The 24,110-nt window shown below is 44.2% G+C and overlaps 1 protein-coding gene across 1 annotated transcript in view; it reads right to left on the bottom strand.

Moving 5' to 3' along the window:
* ZNF827 (zinc finger protein 827) overlaps window positions 1–24,110 on the bottom strand; it is a gene marked incomplete at its 3' end in the record, with an annotated part of 185,576 nt that overhangs the window by 114,705 nt on the left and 46,761 nt on the right. The window contains exons 3-4 of the mRNA XM_079697749.1: window positions 15,266–15,438; window positions 9,029–9,509 (exon numbers count right to left, since the gene is read on the bottom strand). Of these exons, the coding sequence (XP_079553875.1) occupies window positions 9,029–9,509; window positions 15,266–15,438 (654 nt within the window). The remainder of the gene's footprint in view (window positions 1–9,028; window positions 9,510–15,265; window positions 15,439–24,110) is intronic.

Raw genomic sequence — 24,110 nt, 5'->3', positions numbered from 1 at the left:
TTGAGACTGGAAAAAAAAGAAAACCTAAAGATTGGATCATATATTTCCAACACTCTTCAGGGAAGTCGGTGACCATCTGCCCCAAATGACATCTGCTCTTGACTGTTACACTTGTCATTTTAAATGACTATACTGACATTCTGGTTCATACATTGGTATTTTAATGTTTTTTTTTTGTCTTTGTGGAACACCCAGTGAGTCTGAAGAACTCTGGGCATTGCAAGGAGACTGCAAAATGGTCATCATGATCCCTTCTGCCTGCAAACCCACCCCTTTTGCCATGTGACTCCACAGCTCTTCCCATTAAGAGGTGGAACAGATTATCCCGCCGTTTTTTTTTGTTTTTTTTTTTCGGATTCGCGGGCCTCTCACTGCTGTGGCCTCTCCCATTGCGGAGCACAGGCTCCGGACTCGCAGGCTCAGCGGCCATGGCTCCTGGGCCCAGGCGCTCCGCGGCATGCGGGATCTTCCCGGATCGGGGCACGAACCCGTGTCCCCTGCATCGGCAGGCGGACTCTCAACCACTGCGCCACCAGGGAAGCCCTATCCCGCCCTTTGAATCTGGGTTGAAGTGGCTGGCTTTGGTCACTGGAAGGTGGTGGAAGTGACGGCTGCTGGGCCAGCTTTGAGCCCAGCCTCCAGAGACCTGGAGCACTTCTGCTCTCTCCTTTGGAAGCCAGCTGCCATGTGGGAGAGCCCAGGCTAACACACTGAAGGATGGGACACCCTGGGAGACAGAGAGAAGCCCTCCCAGCTGGGGCCCACCTAGACCAGCCATGCCCTGGCAACGTGGCAAGGTCCTGCAGATGGATGAGTCAGCCCAGAGGAGACCAGAAAAAGCACACCGGTCAGCCATGCCCAACTGCCAATCCCCAAACTCGTAAGCTAAGTAAATGGCTATTGTGTTGAGCTGCTAAACTGTGGACCGGTTTGTTACTTAACTCCCTGTGTGACCGACTCTGGTTCCTAGATTTGGCCCCAGAAGCTGAGGTCCCGGCCAACGCCAAGGCGCTCACACCCTTTGAGGCTCGCTTTGAACAGCCTGCTTTCTTCCCATGGACCACCTCTTTCTTCCGTACTCTTTATGGCACTACGGAGCTGGTTGTGAATTTGTAAATCTTTTTTTTCTTTTTTAATTAAATCTTTATTTATTTATTTTTGGCTGCGTTGGGTCTTCGTTTCTGTGCGAGGACTTTCTCTAGTTGCGGCAAGCGGGGGCCACTCTTCATAGCCGTGCGCGGGCCTCTCACTGTCATGGCCTCTCTTGTTGTGGAGCACAGGCTCCAGATGCGCAGGCTCAGTAGTTGTGGCTCACGGGCCCAGTTGCTCCGCGGCATGTGGGATCTTCTCAGACCAGAGCTCGAACCTGTGTCCCCTGCATCGGCAGGCAGATTCTCAACCACTGCACCACCAGGGAAGCCCTGTAAATCTTTTTTAAGTGAAGTAATAGCACAACCTCTGAAAACCTGACTCCCAGAGTATATATGACTAATGGAATACCTTTCTTATCATCTACCACGGGATACATTGTGGATGATACAAAGATAAAGACATTATAAAGGAAACATCATCCCCTGCCACTGCCCCTCCCTCCCCTTAGCAATCTGAAACATAGTTGAAGAGGCAAGGCTAAGACACAAGCAGTAATGCAAGTATCAACTTGGATGTTAAGATTCTAAGTATCATTGGAGCGGGGAGTAGGGGTGGATATCACAGCAATAAGGCGCGATGTTGCTAGAAATTCTCTACAAAGATACAGAACCACTGGGGGTCAGAGGTGCATTAAGCTAGTTATTTTGTGGGGTTTTTTTGGGCCACACCGCACAGCATGAGGGATCTTAGTCCCCCGACCAGAGATCAAACCTGTGCCCTCTGCAGCGGAAGCGCAGAGTCCTAACCACTGGACCGCCAGGGAAGTCCCTAGTTATTTTGGTTTTAATAACATTATTAATTCTTTTTAGAACCTCCCTCCCCCATTTTACCTAACAGGAGGAAGATTTATGGAACTCCATGGTTCCAGTGGCCGGACTCCTGGAACATGAGGGAAGGCAGGTAAATGGAAATGGGGGGCAGGGGGAGTGTGTACCAGCTGGTGAAGACTCAGCATTTTTCTTGAGAGGAGTGGGGATACCATTACTCAGGAGAAAGAAGCCAGGCAGGGGCACAACCTGACGCCAGGGTATCAGAAGAGTCCATTAACGCCTTGGAGGCCTGGCGGAGGGGAGGGAGGGTCCTGGGGTGGAGGAAGCATCCGGGAGGGAGCTGGTGGGCCAGGAAAGGCCGCCCTCGAGGGATGGATTGTGGGTGTATTTTGAAGACACACAAAAATTTAACCAGATTAGTGACTGAATTAGCATGCATTAAAAACGATGTCATGGTTTGAAGCCAAGGAAAATAAACAGTGAAGCAGACAGAGGTCAAAAGACAGTTCGCTCAATTGAGAAAAAAAAAAAAAAGGTAATAGCTCATTAAGTGGTCAGGAGGCAAGCTTCACAGTTAGGCAGCGCTGAATCTCTGCTCTATCCCTCGGTCGCCAAAACCTACTAAGCCTCAGCTTCCTCATCTATAAAATAGGTTTAACATTAACAGGGCTGTTGGGAGGGTTAACTGAGAAATTACATCAAGTTGCTGGCACCTCACGCACCTGGCTCACTGGAAACCCATCTGATTAGTAATAAGGCTCAGGCTAACAATAGTAGAAATTGTAACAATAGTAACAACAGTAGTGAATGGAAGAAAATGTACTCCTGAGGGAAGGAAGAAAATGACCTGGATTCAGTTTTGCAGAAACATAGAGTTTGAACAATTTTCCCAAGAGTCTATCAAGATAAACAACTACTCTGCGGACAATTCTGGAATGAGATGAACTCTATCCAGCACAGTGAAAAAAGAAACGTCTGGATTCCAGTGGCAACCCTTCTACACTACTGACTTCCAGTCTTGGTTTCCTCAGCTACATGCTTGTTACGAGCCATTGAAGACACACTGTAACTGGCTTTACTGTCACTACTCTATCTGCACTAAACAATGCCTGAAAAGCCTAAAAGTATTGGTACAACTTCCGGTGGCATCTAACATACGACCTTCAGAGAACGGCTCCCCTGCTGGGGACTCTGACTCTACAAAAACAAGGGCAGAGAACAGAGCCAACTTCCAGTTTCACCACTTCCTTACTTTGTGATTTGGGGGGAGGGGAGGCTGGAGCCTGGTTGCCTGGATTAGAATCCCAGTCCCACACTTATTAGCTGTGTAAACGTGGGCAAGTTTCTTAACCTCTCTGTTTTCATCTGTACAATGGGAATACCAACAGTATCTTCCCCTAGGGTTGTTACGAAGTTCAAACGGGTTAAACGGCAAGGAGCAGGCACTGTGTAAGTGATTGTTAAGGAAAAATCATAAACAATGAGTCAGTGTCACAAAGTCTCCATCCCTGGAGGCCTGAGCACGTGAGTGTGTAACTCCAGGTCCCACTTTCTTGTTATGCCACCTGCTCCCTCTGTGACTCAGATCAACCCTCATCCCGTGGAGCGGCAAGTCACTGAAAAACAGGAAAGAGTCACACTCTCCCTCTCATACGAATCACCCACCAGGTTCGGTAAAATCCAGGATTTCAATAGGACATTCGGGCCGCCTGCACATATGAGGGCCCACAATGTGGCTTCTGACATCAGGAATTTTAGTCAAGTGATCAGTGAGTGCCCATCCTGAGAAAAGCCAGGCAGGGTTAAAAAAGGGCCAAACTGAAGATGCAAAGGAAGACTGCCAAAGGCACACTTAGGCGTGGGGAGAGCTCCAGCTTAAGGGCACTGAAGCCTGAGGGCATGAATGGCAGAAGGCTGGCACTTCCTTGGTAGAAGGGTGCTAAGATATTTGACAGAAAGCCAATCAGAGCCACCCGGTAATAAGGATGCCTAGTTAACAGGCCTCTCCCGGCCCCTCCTTCTTCAGCAGCACAAACAGAGGTATCACAGGATAAGGAGCTGCCCTTTACAGACAAACCGTACTGTAACTACAGATGCATAACATTATGGGAAAGAGACGGAGGTGGCTGAACAGAGGCCCATGGGAAACCGCAAGATACAACACAGACATTCACCAGCTCCCCTTTGTTTGTTCAAGAAAACCTTTGCCATTTTACCACTGAGCTCCTAACACATTCGAAACAATTCAGCTTGGACCCATTTGCAAGTCACTGTTTTCCGAAGTCCACCTCTCATGGTTAAGATGTTTCGGCCCCAATTTTATGAAATTAATAGAATATGGGAGACAGGATACATTTTTTTGGCCAGTTTCCAAACTAAAAATAGTTGAAATGACTTGTATCTTTTATTTTCAAAAAACCGAGTACAAAAAGATAAAAAGATATTCCCAGCCAACAACTGAGGTGCCAAGTTTCTGTCAACTGCTTGGTTCTAATTTGGAGAGTTAGATTTAAATGTGATATCTTAAAAAGTGTAGTTTTCAGAAAGAGAAATGATGTAAGCCCACAGCAGGCAACTTTTAATCAGGTGTCTGATGATGATACTCCCAGTTCCTAGATGTTCTAGATGAGTCTCGAGACTTTCTAATTCTAACTGGAGAACATCAAGATGCTTCTTTTAATTCTCCTGTCATGTGGCTCCATGAGGGAAAACATGGGGCTCAATGACCATGACTCACCCAGGCCTCCAGTTCATGTTAACCTTGACCTATAGTGAATGCCTCAGACCCATCCCAAACCACCAGGCCCTTTTCATGGTCTTGGATAGAAAGTGAGGGAAGAGAGCTGCACTGAAAAACTATAGGTGTACTGAAAAAAAAACAAACACAAAAACAGGTTCCAAGTTTATCTTCCACATCAGTGGTCCTTAGTCCTGGCTGAATTTTAGAATCGTTTGAGGATTTTAAAGAAAACACCAATGTCTAGGGACTTCCCTGGTGGTCCAGTGGTTAAGACTTTCACTGCAGGGGGCGTAGGTTCAATCCCCGGTTGGGGAACTAAGATCCTGCATGCCAAGCAGTGTGGCCAAAAAAAAAAAAAAAAAAACAGAAAAGAAAACACCAATGTCTAGGTCTAGGTCCTATCCTAGACCAACTAAATCATAATTTCTGGCAGTGGGGCTGGACCCTGGCATTTAAAAAAAAAAAAAACTCCCCAGGTAAGTCTAATGTCAGTCAAGGTGAGAACTGCTACTGGATAAAGGAGAGAAGGCACAGAAACAGTAGGAATTTAATCTCCTCTCCCTTGCACAGCCCCAGTCATGTGGCTACTGAATCCCTTGCCCTGACATGCGACAGTCTGCACCTGCCTTATGGCTCCCAAGAAAGATCTATGCAAATATGCAGGGCTGCAGCCCTCAACGGCCGGCCTCCTAGGCTGAAACTTGGAGCAGAGTTTGCAAAATCCTCTTTTCCATCAGCCCAGAAAGCCAGCAGCAGGGGCTGTCCCATCCTCTTCCCTGAATCAATTATGGTGCTGAGCCTGGAAAGCCTTGGTGCTAGGGAACAAGGTTAATCTTGAAGGACGAAGGAATGTTAAGTGTGGGCTCAGGCAGCAGAAGAGTAGACGGTTCGGGGAAGGGGTTTGATTTCACAATCACAGACACTAGGAAACCTCAAAACGGGGGTAGGGAGGGAAGGATTTAGAGTCCCTTTAAAAGAGGATTCCAGGGCTTCCCTGGTGGCGCAGTGGTTAAGAATCTGCCTGCCAATGCAGGGGACAAGAGTTCGAGCCCTCTGCTGGGAAGATCCCACGTGCCGTGGAGCAACTAAGCCCGTGCGCCACAACTACTGAGCCTGCGCTCTAGAGCCTGCGAGCCACAAGTGCTGAGCCCGTGTGCCACAACTCCTGAAGCCCGCACGCCTAGAGCCCGTGCTCCGCAGCAAGAGAAGCCACCGCAATGAGAAGGCCGTGCACCGCAACGAAGAGTAGCCCCCGCTCACCGCAACTAGAGAAAGTCTGCACACAGCAACAAAGACCCAACGCAGCCATAAATAAATAAAATAAATTTTAAAAAAAGTAAGCATCCTTTACACAAGTTTAAAAAAAAAAAAAAGAGGATTCCACCAGTGATTTTTAAGCCAGTGGGAGCAAGAAAGACTCCCCTTAATCACCAAGCAAGAAAGAATCAAGTGTTTTCCATCTCTCTTTTGGAAACAAGAAGGTATGGACACGCTTGAATTTGCCACTGTGCTCCGGTTCTGCAGACTGTGATGTGGCTGGCACAGAGACTCCCAGCCCCCGTGTCCACAAACAGCTGCACCCTAGAGTCCCAGCAGGTGCACACACAGAGCCCAGCTCAAAAATTCATTGCAAGAACAATGGTGCCGTTATGATGCCTAGGGACAAGGCCTGATGCTAACCCGACATCTGATGAGGGAAAGAGCTAGAAACTCAGGCACAGCTCCCTGGGATCTGGCCTTCTGGTCCCGGGATCACCGTCACAGCCACAGCCAGGTAGAACACCACGATCACGGGAGCTATCAATTCTAGAGCCTGACCAACCAGAGAGTGAGTGGAAGAAAAATAAATAAATAATGCCTCCCCACCTCCGGAAAATGTATTCCTTTCCTTTTCCCCATGGGCTGCGTTGCCACTGTCACCAAGTTTACATTTACATCCAAATATGCGCACACACAAAAAAAATTACCAATGCATCTCACTCCCCGGTGACTTTGTAACAGGTTGCTAGGTAACAGTGCACACAAGTCAGGTTTCAGGACCTCTAGTAAGCCACCATAAAATAGCTGCACGGGCCTTTTGCATAAACAGCGTGCATTTGTTATCTGTTTTCTTATGCCAACTGATCAGTCAGTAAATACTGCGACTGCCAAACCCGTAAACAAGTCCCCGTCAATAGCCGACTGAGAAAACAGATCACAGTATAAGGCCTGGGTGCACAGTTTTTCACCCCAACCTACCGACTGGCTTCTCCTCTTGTGTTTTTCCTGTTTGCAAGCCTGGCTCCCAGAAGCCACAGGCCTTATCTTGTGCTCCCTGAGACTGGGTCTGGGGCTAATTACAGCCTGATGCTGGGCACTCACAGCAGGAATTGTGTACCATCAAACCTTCCTCCACCCCCCTCACCTTCCTCAGGATTAAAAACTTTCTGCAGTCCTGGAGTAAAGGGAGGACCCTCTTCCTAAGAGTTACTAACCCCATACTGAGTTTCCCCTGTCTGCTAAGTAAGGAAATATCCCCGTTTCTAAGCTATGCTAAGTGAATATGCCATTGCATTTCTTGGGAAAGTGCTAGAAGAGCCCAGAAAAGGAGCCCCTTTTGCTCTGACATTGGTGGGAGAGACCATCAAAGAAGAACCAGAGATCTCCCAGAAGTGAAAACTCAAGGATCAGCGGCAAAAGGAAAACCAGAAGCCTGAATTTCCCCCACATTTTCAAAAATGTTTAAATACAAAAAGCAGTGTCTCAAAGAGCACACGTCCCCCTAGGTTGGGATGCAAGAGGAGAAGACAAGGGAAGACCGTTCTTCACTGCCACGGTTGAATTCCTGACACCCGATCATTTCCGGTGTAGGACGAGCTCACTCATCTTGCAGGGTGGGGATGCCTCCCTGTAACATTTCCATCTCAGTTCTTTCTGCAATGCCTCATTTCCATCCCCTGCCTTTCCTCATCTCTTCCAACCAGCGCCGTGCACTCCTGAGGGGCAAAGACCTGGGGTGATGGGGACATTCCAGAAGACCTGACTGAAGTGTCACTGAGCAAAGGGACTTCAGAGTGAAGCAGAACCTCTAATTCACCTGGCGATGACATTTAGTGAAATGCGACTCACAGTCCATTTAAAGGAAGGTGGTGACCAATTATTCTCCATTTTAAAAGGGTATTGTCAATCTCCAAAGAACTGAAATGGCATTTGGAAATCATCGTGGGGACTGCCATCTTCACTGAAAGATAGAACCAATTCTCAGCCGACCTTTCCCCACCCTCCACATCTCTTTTAAAATTTAAAATCAGACATTAAAAAATATAATGAGTAGCAGCACAGACCCACAACATGTTTTCTCATTCCAAAACGTCAGGAATAACAGCGCTCCCTCAGCATCTCTACACCTCCCCATTCAACTCCACAACTTAAAGAAATTGAGGGGAAAAAAAAGAAAAATACTAAAAGAAACATCATGCATAATTGGATGGTGAAAGTGATAGCAATTAGTAATAAGTTTTTAAAACATACTCCATCTTTTTTCTCAAAGGCACTGGGGCAGTTGCAAAAGAATGTTTAAAAACAAATTTTTTTTAATTACACTTTACATGAGGTACCTGGAGTGGTTGTGTTCATAGAGACAGAAAATAGAATAATGGTTACCAGGGGCAGAGGGGAGGGTGGGATGGGGAATTCTTGGTCAATGGGTACAAGGTTTCAGTTCGGGGGGATGAAGAAGTTCCAGAGATGGATGGTGGTGATGATTACACAACGATGTGAATGTACTTAATGCCAAAGAACTGTATACTTAAAAATGGTTAAAAGGATACATTTCATGTAAGGTATATTTTACCACAATAAAAAAACTTTCCATTAGAAAAAACAATATTTAAAGATAATTTTATCCGTTGCTCAAAATTTAAAACTCTGTCATTCCTCATAGTACTCTCTGTGTACATGTCCTTTAAAAATCTTTTAAATCAAGGCAATAAGGAACTTGAATAACACAAAGCAACATGACCCATACAAGCACTTTAAAGAACCCAACGGAGAGACAAGTTAAATAGGGCTCAAGGTCACACACAGAACTGTCACCAACCTGGCTCACGCTGTGACCTGTCCCCCACAGCAAGAACTCATAAAGGGGGAAAACCAGAAGGAAATCAACAATCCCTGTTGTTTTTAGACCCAAACCACAGCCATGCGTACTTCCAAAGGACTGCAAAAAACAAGTCTCAAGGAGAAAATGTATGAGAGTGCAGACAACTGGAAGCTCAAGCGATCTTGAAATCACTTAGTCCTACCAGCTCATTTTATAGATGAGAATACTGGTGGAGGGATAGAGAAGAGAGAGAGAGAGAGAGAGAGGACAACCCTCTTCAAGTACCTGACAGCTTCATCAGAAAATCAGACGCCATCTTAACAGAGATGTCCTGGCTGAACAATGCGGACGCACTGTTGGCTGCATACTCGGATGGCTCTCTCAGCTTCGTGTGGTTGGCCGGCCTGTCGGTAGCATTCAGAGTAAAGGAGGTTGGCAGGCCATTATCTTCCTTGGGCTCCTCCTTCACCAGCAAAGGCGAGACGCCAGCCCCACCCTGGCTAGTCCTCTCTGGAGTGCTGGACTTCATCATGGTCCCCACTAGCTCCGTCCCTCCTCCTTCCCTTTGCTGCCCCAGGCAGGCACTGTCACTGAGGTGGGGAGATCCCTTGACATCGGGGTCTGGGATCTCCTCTTTCACCTTGGCTTCTGTCCTCAGGAAGTGCTGATGGCAACGCATGTGGAGTTTCAGGCTGAAGTGACGGGAGGAAGTGAAAGGGCAGAGCTGGCACTGAAAGGTCTCTCCCCGGTCCTGGTGCTGATGAACCTGGCGGAGAAGCAAGAAGAGTGAGCTAGCCACTGACGGTGCTGATGGAAAACGCCCTGCTGTACATCCACGCTACTCAGCAACAACTGCCTCACGGGACAAAGGGCCGGCCCGGGGAATCTCATCGCTAGAGGAGCACTTCATTTTGTGCTTCAGGTCGTGAGGGCCGTCCCTAAACATAAAGCAGGTCCACGCAGGTCAAGAATCCATTAGTAAAGCCATACTCACAACTGAGGATGCTGTCTGCCAATGGAGGCCGTCTGGGGTAGAATCCTCCTAATATTCTAGTCATCCCATCTCGGTTGATGTCTTCAGAGAAAACATTATAAACCCAGCACAATTTGAACTTACATAATTACTAGTTGGGGTTCAATAGACGTAACCTGTCAAGTAATATAAATACACTGCAGGGACCCAATTATTACCACCCAGAGAATTAGTTATGTTTTGCAAACATAATTTCCATTTTCAAAAATGCTTCTCTAGGTAATTAAGAATGTGGAAAATAATGCCTCCAGGGTATTCCCATTTCATAGACAGAGAAACTGAGACCCCGAAGCACGTGGCTAGAGCAAAATGACATATAAAGGAAGCATAGGGGGACAAAAACCAGGGGCTGATGCCCACCGAGCTGTCTCAGCAAGATGAAACCAGTGTTTCCAAACGTGGTTCTGTCTGCAATGAAAGAATGCAGGCTTTTAAACACAGTTCCAGCCTTGCCTGCACAGTACCTGTAAAAATGGCTAGAAACCGTTTTTTACTTCCTGTCACAATCAAATCTAGTGCTTGAAAAAGTGAGGAAATCATTGCATTGGCCCGAGCGAGGCTTGGAGCTGGCAGGTGCTCGTAAGCTTGTAACTTCCCCATTCATCTCTGCCAATGTACTTCAGTGCTGACTTGCTCCACCCTGCTATTTCGGGACTGGCCCTCCCTTGAGTAGAAACTGCCAATGGTGGAGATTTGGGCCAAAAGATTTGGGGAGTTGTGTGATTTGGGACAAACGAGTGATTGGAATTCAAAACCCAAGTCAAACCGACCTCTCATCTTTGAGTGGTGATCTAGGCAGGATTTGAATCCAGGTCTAAGGAAGGTTAAAGGTTAAAGATTCCTTAATCCACTGGGCCACCTGGCCCCTCTGCGCGGGCTTCCTTTCCAAGAGCGCAAGTTTTACTACAGCCGTTTATGCATTCTGAGTGCAATCCAAAAGCATTATTCACCAGCCAAAACATACTTTTAAATAATGTTGAGTGACCAACAAAAGCAAAGAAATTAAAAGTTAATGGTGAGATCCTGTCGCTACAGCACCCCACTGTGGCTTTTTTTTTTTTTTTTTTTTTTTTTTTTTTTTTTTTTTTTTTTTTTTTTTTTTTTTTTTGGTGGTACGCGGGCCTCTCACTGTTGTGGCCTCTCCCGTTGCGGAGCACAGGCTCCGGACGCGCAGGCTCAGCAGCCATGGCTCACGGGCCCAGCCGCTCCGCGGCACATGGGATCCTCCCAGACCGGGGCACGAACCCGTATCCCCTGCATCGGCAGGCGGACTCTCAACCACTGCGCCACCAGGGAGGCCCCACTGTGGCTTTTTGAAAAAAACAGCAGAAGAGATTCTGGGTCCCCCAAAGCCTGAATTTCTCCACAGAAATAACCATATACACTTAAATTCAGTTACAGCAAAGCCTTGCTCATTAAAAGGCTTCTCTCTGCCACCTTGGGAGGGGCTGGAATGGGGGGACACACACTCTTTGTCACCAGCTGTTAACTGTCTCTGTTCTTTCACAACAAAGGGACTGCACTCTGGAGCGGAGCAATTCATTTACTTTCTCACTCATAGAATCGGGAAGATTCCCCACCCTCTCCTCCGACCAGTTCACGCAGGAGCAAGCACCTTGGGGGGGGTGGCTCAGGTCACAGCCCCAGGGGACCCTGACAGGTGCCAGCCACAGCTCGCCCCGGAACCAGGTGGCAAAGATCATGAGGCTGAAACCTTCCGGCGTCCCTGGGAGCAGTGCGGTGGGGCAGATTCCATTTCAGGAGTGTCCTGACATCTATTGCCCCGGGAGAGGACAGGAGCTAATCCAAGAACAGAAGCTCCGGAAGCAGCTTCTGGAAAAAGGAGAAGGACAGAGCCCAGGTTCTAGAGTCAAACAGGGGGCCCTGGATTCAAAAGCGTCCGTGCCCAAGTCCTGTACGCGGTTCCTCTTCCACCCGGTACTGGCCTGGCTATATTTAGTGTTAGAAAAATGAGTGACCGTTGAAAAGAAAAACAGTGGATGAAGTGTTGACGGTCACACTTAGAATTTTATTAGAGCCAGACCTTCCCGGAGGGGCGAGAGCTTGCATTGGGCCTTGGAGGGAAGGCTCTCCCGACAGAAAGGCTCTTTCCGGGGTCATCTGTACTCTCTTTAGCCCGACATCGGCTTAAAAACCCCACTTGGTCGGCTACCGTCAAGGAACACGTGACTAAAGCATGTCATTCTTTCCAGGTCACATAGAGGCCTGCTTTCTGCTGGTCATCCTTCCCAGAGGGAGCATGTCACCACCCCAAGAGGTGGGAAGTATAAAGGGCTGTTGCATCACTGGGTCCATCTCCTGGTAGCAGCTGGACAAACACAACACGAGGACAACTTCGGGAAACATCTCCACCTCACTGAGGGGACAAGGCAGGCCGGGAGGGGGCTTACCTAGGAGTCAGCTCCTTAGCTGGCAGGCCTGAGACTAGAAAAAGTCGGCGCCCTGACCGTCGCCTACTTCGGCCGTTTCTTCACCCACGTTCCCGATCTCAGACCTCCTCACCTTCCCTGTTCAATTTTAGCTTATGAATTCCGCATTTAATTCCTGTATGCTCGCTCATCCAGGAAAGTTGTAAAAGACTTAATGGAAATCTAAGATAACCCCGAGGAAGCTGGAGGCATTTACAAGCTCCTTCCGCAGCAAGCCATAAAAACATTTGCATGATATATGAAGGAGGAAAGGCAGGCTCTCAGAAAATTGTACAGTGCCGGAGCCCAGTAAGTACTGTAGATGTTGAACGAATAAAGTAGAATCCCATTTTTCCTTAAGTAGCTTTATGTAATCAATAGAGAAGGATACAGATTAGGATGATAATGGTTATTTCTGCGGGATGGGATTAAGGGCCAGTTTCAGATGCTTTTTATCAGTTTTTCTAAATTCTCAACACTAAAGCTATGTCATGAAGAGAGAAAAGCAATAAAATTTAGAGTAATTCTTTCATGCCATGTCATCGATTTATTTCTAAATGTAAATATATGGCTTTTGGAATAATAATGACTACAGTAGCTGCATTTATTGAGTGTTTCTCCATGCTGGGCATCATATTAAGTGCTTTATATCCGTTATCTCATTTAACCCTTATAACAAGTCCGTGAGATAGATCCGTATGATTATTATCTCCACGAGCGGAAACGGAGCCTTGGAGAGGTTAAATGATTCACCCAAAGCTCCACAGCTACTGAAAGTCATGGAACCGAGATTCTAACTGAGGTTTTTGTTTTTTTTTTTTTACCACGCAGTTTGAGATCTTAATCTATAGGCTATACTGCCCCTACTTCTGAGGTAGGACTTGTTTTAGAAAATCTATCCATCTTGTAGCCTCTGGTGCACAGAGCAAAGAATATTTATTCCTAAGGCCACAGCTATTATATTTCTCTGTAGACTATGTTTTCAAAATCTACCAAAATGAAAGTATGCCTCATCAAAATTAAAACATGAATTCTTTGACCAAAGCAAAAAACCCGGGCCCGTAAGTGAGGTGGAGAACAGAAAAGAAAGCGGACACCATCTGATGAAATTAAACTTGCATAAGCCCCTCTCACACGCTCCTCCTCAAAAGCTCAACAGGTTAGGACACCATGAGTTTGAATAAAGTAGTCATTTCACACCACTGCTTTATTGTACTGGTTATTGATTTGTTCTGAAAGCATTCTGAGACCCCACGACCCACAGAGCCCTGGCTGCTCTCATCTGCAACGCTGTCATGGACGACGGTCTGTATCATCAAGGAACCCAACTCATCTCCCTGTAGTTTCAGGGTCAGTAGTTCCTGCTATTGAAAACCCAGCTTTTTTTTTTTTCCTATGGGTTTATAAATAGGTTGTTTTAAGTGACCCTGAGCTGAAAACAGGCTTACAAGGTGTCAGGCCAGATGCAAGTTTTCTGCTCACTGAAGCTTTAAATTTACCAGAACTGATTTCTAAACACAGAGTAGGACACGGTAACAAAAACAAATTTTAGTTTTAAAGGCATTTCTTTGGAAGGCTCATCCTGCTAATGAAATCCACTTTGCAGGTGTAAAATACAAGATTTTACGCTGGGAAGAGTTGACAGAGGATGAGGAGGATGCAAGTAAAACACTGAGTCAGCTCAGTAAAATTCAACCAACCAGAACCCCTGGTTAAATGGATGCTGAAAATGAAGGGCCTGCTACTCCCTGGAGACAAAGGCAAATGGTAGAAAACAAATTATATCATGGCTTTAATTTCTTTTTTTAATTTTCCAAGCAATCTCCTAAAGTCAGTAGAGGTTCTGTCTGATCATACATTTTTAGATCAACAATTCTAAACAGTGATTACTGATCTATTCAGAAGGATAAGACTGCAATATTTTGAAAAAAGCAAATACCTCAATTATGTACACATGTTCTACTTCTTATGGCAGGAAAGTAAACACTTTATAAATAATGTCAACGGTGAGACAATATTGCAAACATCAGTGAATATGATGGTTATTATTATTAAGGTGTTCAACAATAGCTATTGAAATTAAATAACCACCATTGAACATTTCTGTGTCAGGTACTTTGCTAATACCTCCTTAAATATTAATGATATCCCTTCCAGACGAACATAATCATTCCCATTTAACAGACGAGAAAATTAAGTCTAAAGACTCATTTGCTCACCACTTAGCTAGTAAGTTATACAATAAGATTTAAAGGCAAGCCTGTCAAATTCAGAAGCCATGCTTTTTTGATCTCTTGGGTTTCCTCTTTGCATTCCTTAGCATTAATAGGGTCTGCTAAAAAGACTGCTAGATGACTAAGTTTCCCCCGAGCTCACATAAGTGACACATAGTCTAGTCAATTCCCTATATGCTCATTACAGGCACAAGCCCCCCAGTTGCCCCTATCAGGACACTGAAAACAATGTCTTTAGATGTTTGCTAAGTGTGATCCCGGGAATTATGATGGCTCAAACACTGTCAGCCTCAAGGGGACTCAGTCTTGTCAGGAGTGGCCCTCAAGCCTCCCACAGGGTGAAAGTTAAAGCCCAGGTGTCTTTCAATGTCCTCATGCTCCCTATAAGATGTCTCTGGGCGTGCCTCTGGGTGTGTGAGCTGGACGGCAAAGCAACAGCAGAAGAGGGCATTCCCTCCACGAAGGAGGGCAGGTCCAGCAGTCCTTCCTGAACCCGTCTTTCCCTGCTTCTTGCTCTTCCCCAACTTTTCCTCCGACTGCCCCAAAACGCATCACCGCGCAAGGCCAGTTAGGCTGTTGCTTCCCAATAGGAAAGGACGGTTCTACACTACGTCTATTACTTGGATACTGAAGCTGCTCTCTGCTTTAAGTTCTGGGTTGTCGAATGGACTTGAAGACGCTTATAATGAAATCCTTTACAAGACCCTTTTCAATGTGCTTCATGTGCATGGCGATCTACCTTTCAACCCTGAGCTCTGGGCATGGATTTGTGCAAGGGCCCTGGCTGTGCCTGCCTCTCCGTGAGGCCCATCCGCAGGTGACTTACCTTCATGTGGGATTTGAGATTGTCCTTGCGAGCACACCGGAATGGACACAGCGGACACTGATGACTTTTTAAACCTGTGTGAATCACCATGTGCCGCTTCCAGTAACTCTTCCTTTTTATAACCAAACCACATATGGGGCACTGGAAGGGTTTTCCGCTTTCCTCTTCTGAGGCTTGGAAGAAGGAGAAAGACAGGAAAATTAAGGAAAACAAAAAGGCACATTGCGTCCAGCGCTCATTCACATGCACTGCTCTATAAAGAACACTAACAAGGAACTGGGGGGCTTGAGGGGGTTTTTGGTTTGGTTTTGGGGTTTTTTGGGTTTTGTTTTTTTGGGTTTTGGGGTTCTGTGGGGTTTTTTTCTTGGGGGGGTATTTGTTTTTGCTTCGTTTTGTTTTGTTTTTTGACATTCCAAGACTTTATATCCATGAGGAAGCTTTATTACTGCTTTTCTTCAGGTAGAAACCCACATTCATCTCATTACTTCCATCTGGGTTCCATGTTTTAGAATCTAATCAACCTGCCTTGGGAAAGCCATGCTTCCAGAGGCCATCCCACACTTCGGAGGGCATCTGTCCCAGCTCAGCCCAGAGAAGACTGACTTCAGAGCTTTGTTTCCTGAAGGAAACTGCCAGACTCAAGTTCACATCTGAATTCCTGAACTTGGAAAAGGGTAAGAAATAAAGATAAGTCAAATGGGACGGAGAATAACACCACAGTGAAAACCAAACAGCCATCATAAACCTCACAAGCCCAACTCCAGTGGAGACAAATTTCAGGCTCCTCCTGCTGACTTGTTTAGTTTCGGCTTCAGCAGATGATGCTGCCAATTTGGCCATTGGGGGGTCTTAAGGTCAGGGGTTGTCACTGTCTTGTTTCTGTCCCTCTGGTGGCCACTAAGATGCACTGCCCTCCTCGGCACAGAGACTGGGCCCCACTACTCACGTTGGGAAGAGCTACAACCAGGCAGTTGCCAATGCTTCCATTTTTCAGGAAAGCCAACAAACCAACTACTTCCTCCAAGGAAAGCTGAGATCACTCTCTCCTCCACCAGCCCCAAAGGGGAGGTTGTCTCTTGTGACACTGTGTTGCTACACATCTGGTCTATCAACTTACACTGCTCAGGGCCACACTAGCCTCTGCGATTTAGGGATACAGGAAAACGAGTAGGGTTAAGGACTCAGACTGTCTGTTCTTAATCATGAGGGATCAGGAACATTTCCAAACTGATTAAATAAGTTGTATTTAATGAAATAAAATATGAGAAACCATTTTTTAAAATGAACTAGATCTATAGATGCTAATATAGAAACATGTCCAAGATATTAGAGTTAGTGGATAAAGCAAGAATTGAAACTATGTGTCTAGGGAGATTCTATTTTTATTTTCTAAAAAATAGGAATCAATTGCTTCTCAGACCATTAGGTGAAAGGTTGGTAGGGGACTTTCTAAAGGATGAATCAAGCTGACAACACCTAAAACCATTAATCTCAACATCACTAAAAATGGGACAGACATTGTGTGCCCTCTGATAATCCATCTATGAAATATTCTTACAAAATATTTAATTAAGCTTCTATATAACTAGTAAATTTACTGGAAACACAGGTTGTTTTTTAGAAATGTTAAACACACCAAGAGGGATGGAATCAGCCAAATTCAGAATGTGGGACATTCTGTAGGACAGATGACCCAGTTTCTTCAACAAGTAACTGGCATTTTAAGAAGGGAAGGGGTTAAAGATGAAAAGACACTTAAGAGACATATAAAGCAAATGCAAGGTGTGAAGCTTATTTTGCTCCTGATTTGAACAAAGCATTCTAAAAAGACACTTTTGAGATAATTAAGAAAATACTGATTATAGCCCGGGTGTTCCATAATATCATGTAGCAATCGTTGATCCTGTTAAATGTTGTAATAATTATCGAGGCTATTTGTTTTTAAAGTCCTTATATATATGTAAATACTTACAAGCAAATGAATATGAGGTCTGGGATTTGCTTTTAAATACTTGAGCACAAAAAGAAAAAAAAGAGAGGAATAGGAAGAATGGGATGAATAAATGAAACAAAAAAAAATGATATCTTATTTTTTAAAAATGATATTTTATTTGTATGAGAATTGTCTAGAAGTGTACCCAGGAAAACATTAAGCAGTTCATTTTAAAGGACTGTGGTTTAAAGGGAAGGGGTCATGGCGGGAAACTTTTGTTTTCATTGTCTATTCCTCTGTACCATTTGAATTTTTTAATATACACATTACTTTCATAATTTTAAAAGGAAGTATTCCCAAGTGTAAACTTTAAAATAATCATATTATGTATTCATGGAGTCAACAGAATCTCCACATGCAAAGAGTCACTTAAAATGGATGGAATCAGAAGAGTTCTGGAATAAAGTTGGGGCACTCCAAAGATGCCGTTTATACAGGTGTAAGCAATATTGGTTAGCTCAACCAAGCACCTGGAAAAAGAATCCTCTATCTGAAAATATACCCTTCAAGTCTGGAAATTCTCCCTGTGATGTGTTCCATCACAAGTATTTCCTTTTTTTGATTGGGGGATGGGGTGGGGACTGAGGATTTCCTTTTACTCTAGGAAAAGCACACTTTGCAGAGGCCTATAAACACGCTTTTTATAAACCCACAGCGAGCTTTCCTGCTGCGTCTTGTTGTTGATTGCCTCTGCTGACATCTCCTGACCTATCCCTAATTCGGCCTCTCATTTTCTATCCTGCATTGTCATTCCCTCCACTCTGATATCCTGATCACAAAGACGACATGTTGAACAACAGATTTGAGAGAAAAGACTGAATCAGACCCCTAGGTGAGATTAATGTCATAAGCCAGAGGGGGGGAAAATGATGATGCTGTCTACTTGGGGTTGTAAGAACATCAAAGTAGTAAGAAAGAGATGCACAAAGAGGCTTCCACTAATTCCCATCTTCAGGAAGTATTTCCTACCGTCTAAACCCTAAATGGCCTAATTTTACACGATTGTCTGGGAGAGGAGAGAAAAACTGAGATGTCCTCCACTGACCTGAGATTTCCTGACACATCCTAGGAAGGCCATCAAAGGGCATTTACTGACAAGAGAAACACTGCTGGCTTCCCCTAGACAACTTGCTTTGCCTAATGTGATCAATAGGCTTCCTATTTTCTCTGACGCCCTCCCAGCCCCTACCCTAATCACCTATTCGACATGGCAAATGGATCACAGACTACACTACATTGAACCCTGCATATTCATATTTCATATAAATGTATTTTATTTGGGAGCTATGCTTCCTGAGCTTTAATTAATATCAAAATATACATGTAGGGCTTCCCTGGTGGCGCAGTGGTTGAGAGTCTGCCTGCCAATGCAGGGGACATGGGTTCGAGCCCTGGTCTGGGAGGATCCCACATGCCACGGAGTGGCTGGTCCTGTGAGCCACAACTACTGAGCCTGCGTGTCTGGAGCCTGTGCTCCGCAACAAGAGAGGACGTGACAGTGAGAGGCCCGCGCACCGCGATGAAGAGTGGCCCCCGCTCACCACAACTAGAGAAAGCCCTCGCACAGAAACAAAGACCCAACACAGCCAAAAATAAATAAATTAATTAATAAACTCTTACCCCCAACATCTTCTTTTAAAAAAAAAAAATATATATATATATATATATATATATATATATATATATATATATATATATATATATATACATGCATCGTGCACAAATTAGGGTGTCCTTGGATTGACTGGGAAAAAAGAATTCAAATACTCATACTGAAGAGAAACTAACAGCAAGATATGTGGTCAAATAGCTACACTACTGTAATTATTCGACATTTTTAACTGATCGCTGCAGGAAAGGAAGACAGAAGCCAATGATAAAAGTAACCAAAATACAAAGATCGAGTTTAAAAATTGGCCAGTAATTTCCCCTGGTAATATTTGCATTTTTATTTATTTAAAAAATTCATATTTTAGTAGGATGCCCTCCACACGTATACGATGCTGTTAACTACTTTAGAGAAAAGGGGGAAGTAAGGATGGACTCTATTTTTATGCCAAAATATTTTCAAGGAACTGACAGCTGTAAATTTCATTCAAATTTTGAGCCTAAGGAAATACGACCACTTCCTCAGAATGAACCACACATTCTTGAGGCAACAGGATTGAAGTGTTCATAATTTTACCTAGTCTACAACTGTCCGATGAACATCTTCCCCCAGATACAGCACTAGTTAGTGCCACTGCAAACAAAACCAAATTCCACCAAATGCTGCTAGACCTGGTGGGATGGATAGCTGCTAATTTGCTCCCTTGGAGAAAATATTTTCTCTTTATAAGCAACAATATTATTGGAATAAAAAGCAATACTAAATGTGTGTAAAAGGCCTGTCATGCAGTAAATGGAGGCTATCTGTAGTAGCTATGGTAAGAATAGTAGTGACAGTAAAGTCTTCCCTCCAAAGCAGAATGCTTACCACCACAGCAGATGTAAGTTTTTTTAAATTTATTTATTTATTTATTTATTTTTGGCTGCGCTGGGTTTTTGTTGCTGCGCGTGGGCTTTCTCTAGTTGCGGCGAGTGGGGGCTACTCTTTGTTGCAGTGAGCGGGCTTCTCAATGTGATGGCTTCTCTTGTTGCAGAGCATGGGCTCTAGGGCTCACGGGCTTCAGGAGTTGCGGTGCAAGGGCTCAGCAGTTGTGGCTCGCGGGCTCTAGAGCGCAGGCTCAGTAGTTGTGGCGCACGGGCTTAGTTGCTCCGCGGCATGTGGGATCTTCCCAGACCAGGGCTCGAACCCGTGTCCCCTGCATTGGCAGGTGGATTCTTAACCACTGCGCCACCAGGGAAGCCCCCGAGCAGATGTAAATTTAATCAAGTGACATCACATAAGAAATATGTAGCTCAGGGCTTGGCCCAACATGGCAGATTATTCCTGGAGCCAAGAGGAAATTCAGCAGCAATCCACTGTGCTGTTCAGGTAGGTGCAGCTCAGCCTGTGCAGAACTCTGATGGCCAAATTCAGCTCAGCAGGGGAAACAGAAAGATGGAAAAGATGGAAGGAGAAAAGAAGAAGGGAGTGGAGGCAGGAACTGCCTAGGGCAGAGCTGGAAGTCCTTACCTAGTGTCTCTAGCATCCAAAACAATGCTGGGGACCAAGTACAATTCAGTCATTGTGTGTTGGACCATAATGAACTTAAGTGGAAAGGGCTGGGTCAAGAGAGTGTCAGAAAATGAAACATGGGCTGGAAATGGAAGAAAAAGGTTCAGGAAGCTGCCAGTAAGTCCCAGCGGAAGTATGTTAACCTGAGAGCACACGCTTTTCACAGAGTATGCCAATACACATCTTGAAAGAATGAGTATATAAACCATGATGATCACATACTTATAGAGATGTTCACATACTCATAGCTCACTTATTTTCAAAATGAATTTTGGAGCAATTAATGTTAAAAATGCATGCATTGTGAGTACCTCATTAATAAAGTACGATGATATATGTCATCTATTTACAATGGACAGGATCTGTCCAAGGCAGAGAGACAATCTTGCAGAAGGTTTGATAGGCAATTTTAAGAAGCAACATATTTAATTCAAAAACAGAAAAAGTTTTATTTTGAGTTGATAGACAAATAAAGAAAATAAAAGCAAGGAATTTTAAAGCGGGGAACAATCTTGGAGGATAAATTCTGACCAGTTCAGTGTACAGTTGAGGAAACTGAACTGAGATTTATGCTTATTATGGTCCCTCTGCTCGTTAGTGGAAGGGTGGGGATGACAGCCAATCTCTTCATGCCCGGTTGATGCTCTGCCCTATTGTCTATACATAAAAACTTCATTGGGTTAAAAAAAAAAAAATCATGGAGGGTTTTAACTAAATCGCTGTAACTCAAGGTAGGTAATTTTTTAAACAAGTGTAATTGTTTTGTAGGCTTTGAAATCAAACTTTGCCTTGTTATATCCTAAGTGGCAAGATAATTTGCAAGTGGGTCATTTCTGCAAACAGATCTTTCTATACACATCGAAGGAGTTTAAGACACCAGGTGGCCCTGGGTGTGTTTAATCCCTGCACCATCCGTCCCCACTCTAGGCCCACTAACCTACTAGTGCGTATCTCCGTAGGATGAGTCATCATCCTTCTTCCTAGCAATATACATGGATTTAACATCTTTCCATGGAATTTCTTGGACATGTCTCTCAACTCCTATTTCAGGGAAACAAAACCTATGTTGGCAGTGGATGTCACTGGGTCTTTCTGCTGTTACTGACATCAAGATAATCGATGCATACTTTAACAACTGGTAAGCATTCAGTAAAACTAAGAGAGAAGTCTGATATCTTGAAGCAGTCTAAGTTTAAATCACTGGGGAAATATAATGGAGATCGGGGACAGATAGTTCTGAATCTTGATTAAAAAGTGAATTTTCTAAGGAAGTCCCTCTATGCCATCTTCCCCAGATTACGGCTCTAATAAAGATGGACCTAAGGGGAGTATCAGAAGAGGTGACCTGACTTTCTGGACTTTCTCTGATTTTGCAATAATGTTAATACCATCTCATAAACAGGAATAAAAAACAGCAGCCAGAAAACCATATCTATTGACCCAGGAAATATTCTTAGCTCTCAGCTATATGAGACCAGCTTGCTTCTAAGCATATTTAAATTTTACTCAGGAAAATAAGATGCTTTGGAGACCCTCTCTCTCGGAAACTCGCCTAGTGATTTCTTTTAACCAGGAGCCTGGCATCCTGGGCATCTTGTTGGCCTTCTACAAGAGACTTTGTCTTTAAAATAAAAACCATTTATTTTGTTCTGAGCTGCAACAGAACAGTAGCTTCAAAGAGAATTGAGTCAATGTGTGACATTTATCTTTAGAGCAAATGGACATGATCTTCTCTCTATCGTGTCCCCTTTCAGAGGAGCAGTGTCACATGTGCCGGGGCGCAGGGTCACATGAAAGAAACCTCCTCCTCCAGTGTCACCTCTCCTTGCAGGGGGAAAGGCTATCGAGTGGTGGACTCTTTAAGGAATTAAATACACCATGACCTGGCAACAACCGAATCCTGTTCAAAAAAGACGAATAAGAGCAGACCTAAAGGACACTTTTTTTTTTTTTGATGGTTTGGACTTCCCTTGAACTAAAGAAGGTCAAAGAAATGCTAGTGTCTAAATGACTCAAGACAGGATTGGCTTTTCTAGCACATCTCCCTTTGTAACTCCAGAATCAACTTTATATGCCCTTTTTGCAACATTTTGAGAAACAGCTTTAAAATGTAAAGCCCCACTTGAAATCGGAATGGTGTGTAACTTATTTCTGTGGATTTTTAATTTTTTTTTTGGTTATTATTTGTTTATTTAAGTAGTAGGCAACAGAAACCCTCTCCCTGCTGTGAGACGTCAGTCCACCTACCTATTTTGAATTAAACTAAGATTTCTTTCTAAAGTAAAGGAAAAAAATAATCACGAGAACTGTTTAGAAGCATGGGTGACAGCTCTCACTGCATTCCCATAATGCTTTTTAGGTAAAGTCAAGTCACATCCAAATCCAGCCCCCAGGTGGCCCTGAAACCAACAGTACCCGTGTGGAGAAAGGGAGAGGAGGGGGCAGAGACAGAAGACCCACCTTCCCTTCCACTCCTCAGATTCAAAAACCAGTGATCCAAGTGACACCAGACAAATTATCTCTCCATGGTACAAAGTAAATAACAAAATCAGATATTCTATCAACGTCCTAACCCATAATCCAGTTAGGATGCTGGGAAACGATGATATTCACTTTAAGTGAAAAGTGCACAGAGGCACCTCCTCTCCTATTTCCAATGCATGCAGTAAGGAACAGAACTTGTCCACCAACCTAAATGTCCATCAACTGATGAATGGATAAAGAAGATCTGGTGTATATATATATATATATATATATATATATATATATATATATATACACACACACACAGACACACATACATACACACACACACACACTATGGAATCTTACTCAGCCATTAAAAAGAATGAAATAATGCCATGGGCAGCAACATGGATGGACCTAGAGATTATCATACTAGGTGAAGAAAGTCAGACAGAAAGACAAATATCCTATGATATCGCTTATATGTGGAATCTAACTTATTTACAAAACAAATAGACTCACAGACATAGAACACAAACTTATGGTTACCAAAGGGTAAAGGAAGGGAGGGACTAATTAGGGGTAGAGGATTTATAGATACACGTCACTATATATAAAATAGATCAACGACAAGGAGTTACTGTGTAGCACAGGGAACTGTATTCAACATCTTGTAATAACCGATAATGGAAAAGAATCTGAAGCTGTACACCTGAAACTAACACAATATGGTAAATCAACTATGGTTTAATACATAAACGCTTTGAAGAAACAGAACTTGAATTTAGGATGCGCCCACATGGACACACAGGGGATCATTTCAAGGGCCCTCGTGTTTCTCTTTGCACCGATCTTTTCTCTTGCATGAGTTTTACAAAATGAATGTTTTGTTTTGTTTTGTTTTTTAATACAGTCACTGAGTCAATGGAGCCGCTCTGCCAAGTCTTGGACTGTGAACAGAGGCATGTGGAAAACAGGGGACACAGGTCCCTGTCCATCAGCAAAAGGGGTGGCAGAGCCCCATTCTGAGAAGCTCTTTTCCCTCCTCTTTCAGTTGGAACATGTTCATTGATTCAAATATTAAGTGTTTCAGCAACAGAATAAATTCAGTAAAGAAAAAAGAAAAAATCAATTTCATATAGATCTCCATATTCAATTCTGCTGAGAAGCCTGTGGAGGTATGGGCATGGACTAAGGGCATTTAAACCAAACAGGGAGCACATCTC

The sequence above is a fragment of the Hyperoodon ampullatus genome (assembly GCF_949752795.1).
Source record: "Hyperoodon ampullatus genome assembly, chromosome: 1".
NCBI classification, from domain to species: Eukaryota; Metazoa; Chordata; class Mammalia; order Artiodactyla; family Ziphiidae; genus Hyperoodon; species Hyperoodon ampullatus.
This window is presented reverse-complemented; position numbering and strand designations above follow the sequence as displayed.